Source organism: Alligator mississippiensis, chromosome 5 (genome assembly GCF_030867095.1).
Source record: "Alligator mississippiensis isolate rAllMis1 chromosome 5, rAllMis1, whole genome shotgun sequence".
In the NCBI taxonomy this organism is placed as follows: domain Eukaryota; kingdom Metazoa; phylum Chordata; order Crocodylia; family Alligatoridae; genus Alligator; species Alligator mississippiensis.
In genome coordinates, this window is record NC_081828.1 from 80,307,599 (window position 1) to 80,322,273 (window position 14,675).

Sequence of the window (14,675 nt, forward strand, 5' to 3'; positions counted from 1 at the left end):
TAAGAAGCAACAACATCTGTCATGTCAACTAACATTGTCTCTGTACTAAGACACAAACCCTCAGTTTAAAATAGTATTTCCTAGTTCAGGACTTTTTTGTGAAATCCTATTTAGATTTTGTTAGGAAGTTCCACAATCATTTTTAAAAGAACAAGTTCCTAAGAATTTCCCATTAGGTTTGGCATTACTCAAAGGAACTATTTCTGTTATGTCACTGCCTCTAAAGAAATGTGATGATAAAAGTGACAGACACTTGTAAGCAAAAGGGACTTAAAACAATCATCAAAATTATTATCTGTTTTAAAGTAGTATTTAAGATGAAATGATACATTCATCAGTCAAGTCATGTTGGCTGGAAATGACTCCATGTGGCTCCTTATGAATTTGGACTCACCAAAGTTTGAAACTGAATTTTGATCTTGATAGCAAACCCTTTAATAATTGGCAAAGTATCAGAAAGTTCCATCTTACCCAGCCTGGCCTGTTGCACTGGAAGTACAATAGCTGCCACAAAGCAGTACATATTTCCATTAAGACCTTTACCTAATAACTTCTTTACTTGGCTTTTTGGATTTCTTGGTAGTCTCTACTTGTACAGGAACGACTTCAGGGACAGGTTCCTCAACTGCTGTGTCTTCATCACCCAAAAGAGCTGCCTGCTGAGAAAAATCCATGTCCTGCATAAACGACATGCTGCGCTTCAAAGCTAACAGCCGTTCCTAGAATCAGAAAGGACAGAGTGGCAGGGACTTTACCTTTCCCTCATAGCCAAGATGCTATGATAATGGGATGGGATGGGAATGGCCATGGCCTCATTTGGTTCCTAATGTCTAACTTCTAATGGTGATGCAACATGATTTGGTCATGATAGCATGGCACCAGAACTTCGGCAGTCCGACTAACAAGAAACAAAAAAAGGCAAGCAGATACAGCCACTTACTTTACATTGTGACTTACCATAATAAAACTGAAACACAGATGAAAAGTAACCTATAGACAGTAGTTCAACCTTGGAGACTAACAGCTGTTCTGGAGTAGTAAGTGTAGAAAAGATCCCTCAAGCCTTCATAAAAGAGCTAAGCCCATTTAAAATCAACAATGCAAATAAAATTTGTCAATGGGGTGAGACCTTGTAAACAAAGTTTCAGCCCGAAACAAATTTTTGTATTTGGGTTATAGAGACTCAAATCCTGCTTATATGTGGATTAAAATCAGTGGTATACCTCCCACTGACTTCAATAGTGCAAAATGAGGCCCTGAAAGGGTTTTTTTAATACAAATGACAAGCCCTTAAATACAGCAGCAGTAGTGGACACTCCTATCATTAATGACTGATGGATGAAGTGTTTATCACTGTGACTGATTACATTCCTTTTAAAAGTTCATCAAAAATATTTTCTGGTTTGTTAATAGGTCTCTTACTTTGCTCATCATCTTAAAGCCTGTGTGCAGTATCTTCTTTGCTAGCTTGTAGTACACAGTATCTGGTCTGTTGTACGTCATTGCATTATCACACATCAGCTTAAAATCTGCCTGAAAAATACAAAACAACAGTTGCTGAAACTTCAAAACCCCTTCAGTACCATAAAAAGAACATACTGTCAAGAAATCCACGTGGTGTATTAAAGATGCTCAGCATCACAGAAGGTTCATCGGTATTATATAAATGTCAGCCAAAAGCTAAAAAAGTAACTAGCAAGTGCTGAGCCTTTTCCCTTCCTTATGATGTGAAATCCCAAAATGTTATCTTTCATTTAGTTATTACACACACTTTTTTCTTGTTAGGTTTTTTTTTTTAACCTTAGGAACAGTTGGAACATCAGTCTAGTTCCCCCTGATCTTGCAGGACTCAATAGTGAAGTACAGTAGTCACAGATCTCTGCTGTCAGCTTTTTTATCTTAAATGAAGGACTGAGAAAACAGTGCAATTAACTCTTAAATATTTTATTTTCCTCAGCATCTGTTCCCACAGTTAACTTAGCATTAGAAAAAGAGGATAAACAATTTTTAAGATCCTGAGGACCACCTGAAGATTCAGGAAGACCACTGGTAATAATGGCCTTCTTCCCTTTTGAATTGCTTTATTAATTTATATGTAATGTGGTTTATTTATTTAATTAATTCTTTACTCACTCTCTTAAGTTCTTCAGATAAAACTTTGCTTTCTACAGGTTTACTTTTTAACGGACCACTCTTTAGAGGTACTTAACAAAAGTAACAGTTCTACTTAGTACTTAGGCTGTATCCATGTCTTTCCCAGACTAAGGAAGGGTGTGTTGTGCCTGAAATCTTGTCTAATCTCTCTCCCAACTATACAGCTGCTTCAATAAAAACATTACCAAACAAATTGAAAAAGAAAAGGTGGGAAAGAACTTCTAAATATACTGAAATAATATTTCAGGGTTCCTCTATACGTAAAAAAAAAGAAGACAGCTCATTTCCCCCTCCTCCTTTTTATTTTCTTGCCCCCTTTTAAAATGTATCAGTTCCAAATAATACTTGCAACTTGGCTTTTCTACTACTAGCTACCTGGGAAGCAAGCTAGGAAAACTTTAAGAGTACATTTTTTTCCCCATCACATTGAAAAAACAATACTGATTTGTCTTGCCTTGCAATAATAAAATGTTAAGTATTATTAGCAGTTTTAGCATACAATCATAAGATTTTCATAAATTTAATGAGATTTATCATAAGATTTTATCACAAAATGAAAAATTTAAAAATTCCTCTCTGTAGACTTGAAATAGCTGCACTGATTTCAAAATGTTGAAAGTAAAAAACAATGCAAGCACAAAACACAAAAGCCATTTGGCTTTTTTTCAGCTAGACAGAGATTGACATGTTCAACTGGTGCCTTACAGCACTGGCTGGGGAAGGCACCTACCAACATTTTAAAGGCCACCTGTTCACTTAGGTTTGAATTATTCTGTGCACACAGGTAGGGTCACTGCAAAATTATTTCTTGGACATCTGTGCACATATATATCCCCTCTGAAGACACGGTTGTACACACAGATATTTATGTGCCTTTTTGAAAATAAAGATCTTTCAAGCTTATAGACTAGAGATCAGATTTCCTAAGAAGCAGAAATACATATTAGTGAGATTTGCAAATCGAGTCTGTGCCTTATTCCAAGTAGAGTTTGGCACTTAAGAACCTAATGGGATTTTTAAGAAACTCATTCTGCATCTTCAAAAAGGTGTTTAAAAAAAATTTGTCCCCAAGTTCTTGAGCAGACTGCATGTTAAAAATTAACTCTTTAAATAAGTAAAAATCTAATTTTCCCCTTAATTTCCTAGTTCAAAACAGGGATCAGGAACATGCTGTTACGGTGGCATTTAGGAAAACACCATCAGTCTAATGCGAAGGGAGAAGAGGTATACAGTTACAACTGGGAGTCGCAACTAGGTTGCCTCTGGCTTCATATAAGCCAAATACAGGATAACAAGGAGGAATACAAAACTGCTGGGTTCTGTGGAGGAAGGCAACTGAAGTGAGCCATCAGACTACCTGGCAAGTGGCTTCTTCTGAAGAGTTGCCCAGCTAAGTGGACAAAAGTCACCCCCTAGACTACCTTTGGAGTAAGTACCCTTCTTCAGAAGCAAAAATTGCTGAAAGCTTCTAACTTCCAAAGGCAGCAAGTGATTATTATGGACTGTTCTCTTACACAGTAACTCACTTATGTCTAATGCCTCAGGTAATCACAACTGAAATCATATCAGGAGGGAAAAGGCAATCTTGTGAATGGGACTTGATATACAAGTCAAAACAAGCATCCTTAAATTCTTCTTAAAGTAAAACACTACACAGTACTCATTATGGAATCCCATTATAACCTGCTTTCTACCTACATAATAAAGAGTGCATGGGGGTGGGGATCACATTTTGCACCCACTACAAATTTCTTGATTTATTAAAAGGACAGCCTCACAGAAAATACTACAGTAATCTAATCTTAGGTGACAAAGGTGTGAACAAACGTGGCAAGACCCACACCTGAAAGAAAAAAAGTCAATCTCTTTGCCAAGTGCAGGCAAACTCATTAACAGTAGGAATGATTATCATTTTTGGTGCCATTTGCAAGTGTTGTTAAAATTTCTGTGGGCCAGATCTGGTCTGAGGGCGGTAGGTTGGACCCCCTGGACCAGGTTGTTCCAATAGAGCAGTAGTGTTGGAAGAGAAAAAAAAAGAAAAGGTGGATGTACACTGGACTCTCTGAAGCCCCCCCTTCCTTCCTAGCTCCCATAATGGCATTATATTTGCAGTGAAGAAGGGAGACAAGATAGGACCACTGTTAACCATCCTAGAAAGTACCCTTGATAAAGAAAAATACTGTTTGCTCATCTTGCTGCAACTCTCAAAAAAACAAAAAAAGAACAGAACCACTAAGAGCAACCCACTATCTCTGCCAAGCTTCCAAGATGCATCAACCCACAACACAATGAAGGTAAAATGAACAGCTTACCACAATAGAAGTTTCTGTGCTAGACTACAACTAAAACCAAAATATACCCGGTGGGAGCATCAGAGAATTTGTCCAAATCCATTAAAGAGACTACCAATAAATCAGTCCAACATTTTTGCTAGCAAGCAATTTCAGTTGGGAAAGCCAATCACTTAAAAATGAAGCACTAACTATACTAGAAGACAATACAAACTACAGTTAGAATAACTCTTTATCATCTGTAATGCAGTAATTGCTAGAGAGTTATGGAGAAGCTGACAGCAGCTTCCTATTTAAAACTTATTTGAAATTTCCACTCAGAGCACATTTCATTTATGTCACAGGCCAGCTTCATCATCTAACACAAGCCAAACTGCTTCCAGAAGAATCGGATATTCAGCAGTGATGGAGTGCATATTTAAAAATATCATCTAGACCTCCCTAGGAAAATTTAATTCCTTGTAATACTGTTACTGTGAGTATTCATATCCTTATAACACTAGATAACTCTGCCTTTAGCAGGGTATTGAACTTGATCACCTCCTGAGGTCTCTTCCATCCCTTTTTTACCAGTAAAACACATTCCTGGTTTCTGCCATAACTTTAGCATTTGTATTAGAACAGGCATCTGATACACACAGATCACAAAGTAAAAACCTACTACTATACACAAAATGTAGTGCTGAATTTTTTATATTAAAATGTTATCTTACGTGAATTACTTTAATTAGAAATTACAGTTCCTGTTGAAAAAAGCTTAGAAGTGACCAGATCTTTATCAATTCACCTTGAATTCGGTAACAGATTTGTATTCATTTCCCGCAATTTTTTCCTTCATAGTGCCAAAATCCATGGGATGCTTTATTATCATGGAATATCCAGGAGCAATTGCATCCGTGACTGGAAAAGCAAAAAACCCATGAGGATCTTTCCTAAAAATGGAAGGGAAAAAAACCCAATGTTTATGGTAACTCTTCCTTGCAGCAAATCATTTTCTCATTTACAGACAGAACTCTCCTGCTTCCAGTAGGAGAAAAGTGTTTAAATTCTTCTCCATATATGCACATTCTTCTTGTGCACATTCTATGTTTAAATTATGCTTCAAATTGATTACGGAACCAAGGAATGGTGAGTGAAAATTGAAGATACTCAATGGGCATGCAGAATTAACCTTTATGGTTACACCCACACATGGTGTGGATGTTTGGTTCCCTGGGAGCAACTAGCAGTGATGCACCCTGCATCACTGCTAGCTGTCCCTGGGGAATGCCTGTGCCACATGCCCTCTGGCATGCATCAAGTTACCCTGGGGGTGGCAGGGAAGGCGGGGGCCAGCATTAGGCTGGCCCCCGCAGCCTTATCTGGGGTTCTGGGGGCCTCCTGGGGCTGCAGCAGCAGCAGCAGCAATTCTGCTGCATGGAGCCTGTCCAGCAGCCAAAGTGCAGCTCTAAGTGGCCCAGCTCCGCTTCTGAGTGGCGTACACTGCCCATGTATGCACCACTCAGCTTTTTTTCCCCCCCACTGTGGGTTTTTTGACCCCTGGCTACCCAGGGGTCAGAAAAAACCTCCACACTGCTCCCTTGCAGCATGGAGAACAACTGAACATGCAGTATGTGGCATCGCAGATGTGTCTGTGGTACCACATACTGCATGGCCGTGCTCATCTGAACATTACTATGTTCTCTTGTTGATTAGGCTCTATTGCAATAGTTAATTTATATGGTGTTCCCAACTGCTCATAAATTAAACTCACATTTAGTTTATGATTTTATTATGAAGAAAAATAGGTTCTGTTCATAATTTTTTGGGAGCAGACTGCATTGAGTTGACATTCTACAAGGAAAAAAAAAAACTTTTAATATGAAAAGTATCCCAAAGCTAGCATATTATCCACTGAACAATTTTGTGCTTTTTATTTAAATCGGATACGATCTGACTGCAGCTGTTGTATTTTATAAAACATTGAGGCTTATTGCTAGCTTCCAATTGCTACAATAAGTCACCATTAATTTTCAGACATGCCCTACAGCAAAATGAAACAATTAGTACTGAAAAATGTTAATAAAAACTTAAGTCCCTTCCTTTCTAAATGCAAAGAATTTCAATAACCTCTACTACCAGTAACAACAAGAGGGTAGCAATAGCAGGTGATCAGGATTCACCCCCAAACTGGAAACCAAACAAAAGGTTTTATATTAGCTGTTACTGTTAAAAGAGCTGTGTGTATAACGTGCAGACATACCTTTGCAGTTGTCGAAGAAAATGCTCTAGTAATTGTTGGATTGGTGTGCTCTCATTTTCAGCTGAGTAGAGTAAAAAGTATTTGTAAAATGCAATCCATTCAAAACATTTAACTTTAGAATCATAGATTCTTACACACACTGTTTTCATCGCTAAAGTAGCATTCCATATATAACCTAAGAGCCCAAACCCACTTCAGAGGCAAATAGGCTGCCTTGATTTCAAAGGCAGCAGAAACACATACAATAAATCTGTTGCAACTATTCTTTCACCTTTTATTTCCTTAGCGATTCGATTTTTTAAAAATGATACTGAATAATTTTCAGTATCAACAACAATGCTGAAATAAGACATCACATATAAGCTGCATATTTTGTGGCAATCAACAGAATAATATATTAAAGTCACCTATTCACAAAGGAAAAAAAGGTTTCATATGTGAAACCTGACTGTGCCAGGATCTTCAAGGGTCACCTAGTTTAACCTGCTGTACAAATGCAGGAGGCTGTATTCTAAATCACCCAAACAAATGCTTATCCAGTTCATTCATGCAAAATCAAATGAAGTATGCAGTTTGTTCCATTGTTTTACTATTTGTATGTTGATTTCTGCATTCTGTCAGTGCAACATTAATGCAACATTTATGAACACTTTTACATTGATTTTTCTGACTTTGGGAACTGGTTAAATTTTTTTTTTTAAGGAAAAAATGCATAGCTGCATGTTTGCTGATAGCCTAGTTATACCTCCTTTAATTACTACATACATAAATCTATGAAGTGAATTAAGGTAGCAGTATGCAATTCAACAACAGTGCACAGATATAATATATTGTAAGCCACCTAAGATGCCTGTGGGGAACCCAGGCAACCATTTAAACCAGGAGTAGGCCTGGTGGACTCCATTTTCCAGAAGCCCCTGCAGCAGCAGCTTCTTCTGGCTGCCATCACCAGACCCAGCCCTGCTGCTCAGGCACCCTGGCCAATCTGCCCTGCACCCACCGCTGGGGGAAGGGTGTGCGGCTAAGCGGTTGGGATGGGGCTGTGGCTGGAAGTGAGACAGGCAGATGGAGCCAGGCATGGGGCCAGGGCTGAGCTGCGATCTGCTCCTTGCACACCCCTGTGATGAGGATGGGTTCTGTGGACAGGGGTGTGAAGTAAGTGGATCGTGGCTCTGCCCTGGCTCGGGCCTTGTGCTGTCACTGCTGCGAGATCCCAGCCCCAGCCCCAGAGCAGCTACCCACCCAGCCACGCATCCTGCCTGTGTGGCTCTCAGCTGGTCTTCATGGAGATCCTGGGAGCATAGGGCTATGAAAGCGGGGAGCTGTAACACCACAGAGCCTGGCCGAGCTGAGGCACAGCCCTGGTTCTGCAGCTCCACACTGTCACAGCCCCCACTCCCAGAGTCTCCAAGGAGACCAGCTAGTAGCCGTGCAGGCAGGGGCTGCTGGGAAATGGAGTCTGGCAACTGAACCATGCAATAGGCACAAGCACTTTAAAGCTCAACTTAATGAGATGTGCTCAGTACAAATCTAGTGGTTTTTACCTCAATAAGGCTTGTTACTTTGTTATTTAGAAATCTGGGCAAATGCAAACATTTAAGCCACTTACACCCAAGCTATGCAGCAGCATCTGTGTAACAGCTGCAACAACTGATAATCTGGGAAGAAAAAAGCACTCAGCCTTTCATATCTGTCAGACAAGTCTCAGGTTGAAAAAGAGCCTACTGCACGCAGCTTAGACCGAAGTTGCAAGAAATAAAACAAGAAACAGCCTAACGTCCATTCCTCACCAGGAAAATGGAGAGAGATTCCCTTCCCCAACCGAAATAGAGAAGACAAATAGATGCCTGATGATCTGCTTCTACAAACAGGTGAAAGAACAGCTTAAGTGACACACTTTTTACTCTCTTAAATTTGCCAGGCTTTGAAGGTCCCTCTCTACAGAGAGGAACACACAGCTCAAGAGACCAGAAACCCTGAATTATCCCTAGAATTATAAACTACACCAACAGTCAATTCCAACATCTCCCCAGGTCAGTATGCAATCGTAGCATGAAAACTCATCAAGCTTGGATTGATGCTTACTAACCAGAAAAAACACTGTTGCAAGCAAGGCTAAAATAAAGGCAGATATTTGGATCTATATGAAAACTCTACGCTAGACATTTACTCAGATATCTTTTAAAGGGAAAAACCCCAAACAAAGGTGACGAAATCCTAGGTAATAAGTTTATTTTGCTCAGAAACATCCTTGTTATCAAAGGATTCAACTGAATTTAAAAAAAATTAAGCATTTTTTAAAATAATGGCATAACACTGATCAGTGTTTCCAGGGAAAGGAGTCAGTAAATTAGAAAGGATAAGCACACATTACACAAACATATACTGATTGCCCGTTGGCATCTGAAAGACCATAGGTTTTTCAAAGTCAAAACTTTGGGGCCTGCATCTCTCTCCCCCCACCACTTATGACATACTGCCATAGATATGATCAAATGTGTAAGGTACTCAAGCTGAATCTTAACACTTTATAAAAGAATGCACTTATGGCAAAGCATTACTCCACAGCTGCTCCCTCTACTGTGGAACTGGTTCTTTCACTGGTCTGAAACAGTGGGAATATGAATGTCCTGGGTGTACTGCAAAGAGCAGTTTCTTGTTCTGAGCACTACAGGAAGGGCTTAGAGAAGGAGACGAAGATATGGGAAGAACTTAAGGACACGGATTTTGCTGCTCCATTTGCTGAATTGTTGCTTCCTCACACACCTGACTTTCTACACCTTAGTTACCTGACAAATGCTTATTTTTATTTTCAGTTATTAAGACTTCTAAAAAACATATTAGGTCATTTAATTTTCCATGTTATCCTCATATCTGTGCTTGTCTACTTACCTGGCTGAGTCCTGCATGCTCTGACTGGGCGATCTGGAGGAGGCTCAACTTCTACTTTTTTCCCAGGATCAAAATCATCCATTTCTCCCTCAGTGTCACACTGCTCCTTCTCCCTTTTTCTCTTCTTTTCTTCCTAAAATGGCAAGGACAGGAAGTATTTAAAAGATGCTTCCAAAGGACAGCCTGAGGTTCAGATAATAGTCAATGCCTGTTAGCAACAGTGCGTCTGTGCCTTGGTTCCACGTCCTCCTGAGTGACTCTTACTGTCATCTGAATATACAGTACTGAAAATGTTCCCAGGGGGAAAACATTACGGGTAAGGGGCCATTGATGCAAAATGTGGTGAGAGTAAGTAAATGTCACCTGTACAACAACTGGATTTTGGTATGAGAAATTTAAAGAAGAAAGTTTTGCCAAAGTTATGGAAAAACCCAACTCACTGTTGAACTATAAAATGGTCAGTAAGTTTAAACCACATCCTTACACATACTTTCATTTTCTTTCTTTTTTAAATGACTTATGGGTTTAATGTGCCCCTTTTGCAATCACTTTGCCTTTCCATATTTATTCATCTACTTGCTTTGATGCTAGCTGCTATGGTTCTACTGAAAAAGCCTATTAAGAATAAGTACAAATAAGTACACAATGTACTAGACAACCACAGACCCACATACCATGGTGTACACGTAAGAGGACCATTGAGAAAGAATCCAAAGGCGAGATTGAGTCCAGACATTCAGTGCCTCAATGACTAACTTCTGCCAGAAAGCAATAGATAAGAACTACTACTGACTGCCTAACACCTCAGTGAAGGCACGTTTCTATCAGGATGATGTCCCTTAGCTTTTCTCCAACCAAAAAGTACTTACAAGGCAGTGGGGATTAGAGTTCTGAGGCACCCTATACTGCCCTACTCTGGAGACTGCAACACTGTGGTATTTTATAGGAGCTACCACACCACAAGTAGCCTCACAATGTTGCCACCAGGCCCTTTAGCCCAGGGGTGGGCAATTATTTCAGGAGGGCTGCTTACTGAGTTTTGGCAAGCCATCGAAGGCTGCATGACAGGCAGCCAGGGGCAGATTAATATTAATTTTTAAAAAATTTTAGGGGCCCCACAGGTCGGATAGAATGGCCTGCCAGGCTGCATCCGGCCCATGGGCCGCATTTTGCCCACCCCTGCTCTAGCAGATTTAGTTTATGGTCATACCCAGGACCAGGCTAACAAAATAATAAACCCAGAGGGACTGTAGAGATATGTAAATGAGGATTAGAATTTAGAGATGGTCTCTTCCAGTAGGCCATGCTTTTGAGTGTGGAATTGGGAGATGAAGCCTGGGGCACAGGGCAGCAACAGGGTGCAGCCTGAAGCAGCTCCTATAACTGGAAGACCCTAACCCCTACCCTGCCCTTCCAGCCTCTGCCCCACCCCCAGCCTGGGGGCACCTGAAGCGCCAGCAGTTGAGGCAAAGCTGAGAGGGGACAGTCTGTGTCACGCATGTCATAGAAGTAACAGAAACTCCCTTGGGGCTGGACACAGGATCAGGGAAACTACATTTCTGCCCCCAGAACTGAGTCAAAGACTGAAGAAAGGGCACAGGGTTCCAGACCAGGTGTTAAGGTACAGTAACTGAGAGGTGCAATAAGCCCTAACCATTTATACTAATTCACTATGTAGAAAGTAAAAGGTGAAGCTAGCTGTCTGGAGCCCTGTCTTGCTCAATGCATATTTAGTGTATGGTGTCATGAACACTCTGGAACTCATGATCTCCACAAAAGAGCATCTATTAATGCTCTGCAAGAGTAGGGATACACAACAGATTTTCTCCTGAGCTCCCTCTCATTGTGAATTAGACAGGAATTATTCTTGTAAGTACTCGTGTACGCTCACGGCAGCTTACTATCTTGGTCAACATTAGGAGATACCATTGATAAATCTTTTTTAACCATGTTGGATTAGAGAGCAAGTACCAATGAAGCAATCTTGACAATCATAACTTAGCATAGTCAAAACAAATAAATTTAGGATGCTGCAAGAGACTTATCTTTCCTAATAGTTGAGTTTTCTAATCCTGGGGATAAGTAACAGAGATACTGCAAAAGTATTTGTATAGTGAAAACTAATTTTGCATTATCTCATTCTCAAAACTTCTGAACCATTTTTCTGTCCAGAAAAATTCAAGTTCAGGCACAAATTAAGTCCTGAAGATAATCAAAATGAAATTATAGATGTTAATCACACCAGTTATCACCCCAGAAGAAAAAAACACTCTGACAATGGTCATGATGGTGGTTATAGAACAGGGGTGGGCAAAACGTGGCCTGGGGGGCTGGATGCGGCCCGCCAGGCCATTCTATCCGGCCCGCAGGGCCCCTACAAAATTTAGAAAATTAATATTTATCTGCCCTGGCTGCCTATCATGCAGCCCTTGATGGCTTGCCAAAACTCAGTAAGCGACCCTCTGCCCAAAATAATTGCCTGCCCCTGTTATAGAACAACTTTGGTAGAACAGAATCAAAAGGGTGAAACAGTCAAGCCTATCAGAAAAAAAAGTTTGAGAATGAAATTACATAGTCCTTCATATCCAGGAATCAACGCCCCTGGTCATGCTGCTCCCTTGCAGCACGGACAACAGCTGAATGTGCAGCGTGTGGCACTGCAGACATGTCTGCAGCACCACATACCGCACGGCTGCGCTCCTCTGGACACAGCTGTAGAACATACTCCAGGGGTGTCAAATTAATCTGGCCCACATGCTAGATCTGGAGCACAGGGCTGCGTCATCTGGTTTGCAGGACTGCCCAGAGGGCTGCAAATTTGGTAGATAGGCGAGCAGCAGCAGCATTAGTTACCCCAGCTGGCCACATCATCAGATTTCTGACCTGGCCTGTGGGCCAGATTTTTGACACCCCATTGTACTCTGAAACAAGGCTATCTATGCACTTAACAAAACACAGTATAAGCAATACTCCTTAACTGCAGGAAAAGCCAGAACCATGCTTCTCCCTACCTCATTAATAGTTCTTACCTTGCTTCTTGGAGCCCCTTGTGCCCCTAACACCAATCTTGAAATGGACAGGACCCACTCATTTTCACCAGTCGGTTACCCAGCCCAAAATTACCTTATAGAAGCATAGATTCTCAGCATTTACCCAGTGTGCAGATAATTTAAATTGCTACAAGTACAATGAAAGCAACAGCAACAAATTGGGACTGACATTCTGTCATGCAGTTAAGCAAATTATGCACTTATTAGCTCCACTTCAATCTGATGCATAAAAGCTTTTGCAGGACTAAGGACTGTTTACTAATAAAAATTTAGTTCTATTTCAACTGCTGAAGAGAGTTAATCAGTTGAATAAATTTACCTTTTATTCTTATGAAACCAGACTGACATGAAAAAAAAAAACGAACAAATACTATAAAGATTTTTTTTTTTCAGAATAAGTTGAAAATTGTACAAAACCATGCCTTCCTGGCTTCACTTACTGCTGGGGAGAAGGTGGAAAGGCAGTAAAAATGTGGGTTTATGTTAGGGTGCACTGATAAAGATTTTTGGGGCTGATCAGCCAGTTTCTGATACAGCTGCCTCCAGCTGGTAAGTCCAGTGTGGTGGAAGGGGCAGGGGGAGGGAAGGGGCATGGGTGGGGGGCAGATCAATGCCCCCCATAGCGAGGGAGGGGGCAGGCACTGTCCAAGTTGGGCGGGGGGGAAGGGGAGTGGGGACGGAGGGCCACTGCTGCAGCTGCTTGCACCCCAGGACACTGGGGGGGGGGGGGGGGGGCTGTGCCCCCCAGATCTGCACGGGGCTCTTCTCGGCAGGAACTGGACTTGGAGCAGGTGCAGGCGGTGCTGGGAGAGAGCTGCACCCATCCCAAGTGTTGGCATTGCTCCGCTGCGCTCCCATCAGCGAAGCAGCAGTGAAATTTGAGGTAGATGCAGCATCCTCCTAGCACCGCCGGTGCCCACTCTAAGCTCAGCCCCTGCGGAGAAAAGTCCCACACAGCCTCAGCTGCAGCCCACCCTGGCCTGCACAGATCTGAGGGTACACGCCCCCACTCTCAATGCCCTCCAGGGTGGGAGCCGCCTCCCCCCACCATGAGCTGCACCTCTGCCCTGCCTAGACAGTGTGTGCCCCTGCTCTGCAGCAGGCATTTATCTGCCCCTCCCCCCCCACGCCTCTTCCCTCCCCCACACCCCTTCCACCACACCAAACTTACCAGCTGGAGGCAGCTCTCCACGCTGTAGGCTGTGCTTCTTGCTGCCTGAGTGTTGCGCTGCAGCTGTGCACAGCATGGGCATTTATCAGCCAAATAATCGGCCCCATCGGGCTGATATATGATACAGCCAGTTTTCTTTATATCAGTACTGATCTGGTATCAGACCAATAGTTTATGTTTCTGCCATGCAGCTCAGCCCAACACGTGCGGCAGAAAAAGAAGTTTCAGCTTGAAGAGCACAGATGCTTTTTAGCTCTGCTGCACAGGGATGAAAAAAGTCGTCAAGCTCCTCAGGCACCAATTACCCCACCTTTCTTTTCCTTCTCTCCTCATCGTCAAGGTGCTTCTCTTTCTCCTTCTCCGATTTTTTCTTTTTCTTCTTCTTCTTCTCTCGGTGCCGCTCCCGCTCGTGGTCCGACCTGTCGTCGTAGTAACTGGAATCGTGCCCCGAGCCCGACAGCTCAGTCACTTCGCTCCCGCCCACCTTCAGCACTAGCTTCAGGGGCTTCTCCAGGGGCTTGTCCGCGTAATCTAAACGGAAACGTACCCCAGTCACTTCCCGGGGCGCACCCGCCCCGCCCCGGCCTCCCCCGCCCCCAGGACCGGCGGCACCGGGGCCCGGCGCTGCTGCAGGCAGTGGGGCCCCCGGGCCAGGCGGGGGCGCAGCCCTCACCGCTGTAAGCGGGGGCGGCGGCCGAGCGCCATTCCGCCTTCTCCGCCTTATGCTTCTTGTGCTTCTTGCCCATGGCGGCACCCAGCCCCAGCCCAGGACCGGAGGGAAAAAGAAAGGGCAACGGCGGCCGCTTAGGCCCCGTCGGAAGTGGCGGTCCCACCCCTGTTCACTTCCGGTGCCTAGCTAGAGCGCTTCCGGGGCA

The 14,675-nt window shown here is 42.7% G+C and overlaps 1 protein-coding gene across 6 annotated transcripts in view; it reads right to left on the reverse strand.

Moving 5' to 3' along the window:
* BRD9 (bromodomain containing 9) overlaps nucleotides 1-14,635 on the reverse strand; it is a 37,825-nt gene extending 23,190 nt beyond the window's left edge. For 2 of the 6 annotated variants that reach the window (XM_014602843.3, XM_014602838.3), the window contains exons 1-7: nucleotides 14,474-14,635; nucleotides 14,111-14,331; nucleotides 9,580-9,712; nucleotides 6,688-6,748; nucleotides 5,233-5,377; nucleotides 1,423-1,533; nucleotides 544-656 (exon numbers count right to left, since the gene is read on the reverse strand). In XM_014602843.3, coding sequence (XP_014458329.2) covers nucleotides 544-656; nucleotides 1,423-1,533; nucleotides 5,233-5,377; nucleotides 6,688-6,748; nucleotides 9,580-9,712; nucleotides 14,111-14,331; nucleotides 14,474-14,546 — 857 coding nt within the window. In that variant the 5' untranslated portion in view covers nucleotides 14,547-14,635. Of the gene's footprint in view, nucleotides 1-543; nucleotides 720-1,422; nucleotides 1,534-5,232; nucleotides 5,378-6,687; nucleotides 6,749-9,579; nucleotides 9,713-14,110; nucleotides 14,332-14,473 lie in introns of all 6 variants that reach the window. The other 4 variants (XM_019485436.2, XM_019485427.2, XM_019485422.2 and 1 more) reach the window with 2 other exon arrangements.
* Between the last annotated feature and the right edge of the window lie 40 nt (nucleotides 14,636-14,675).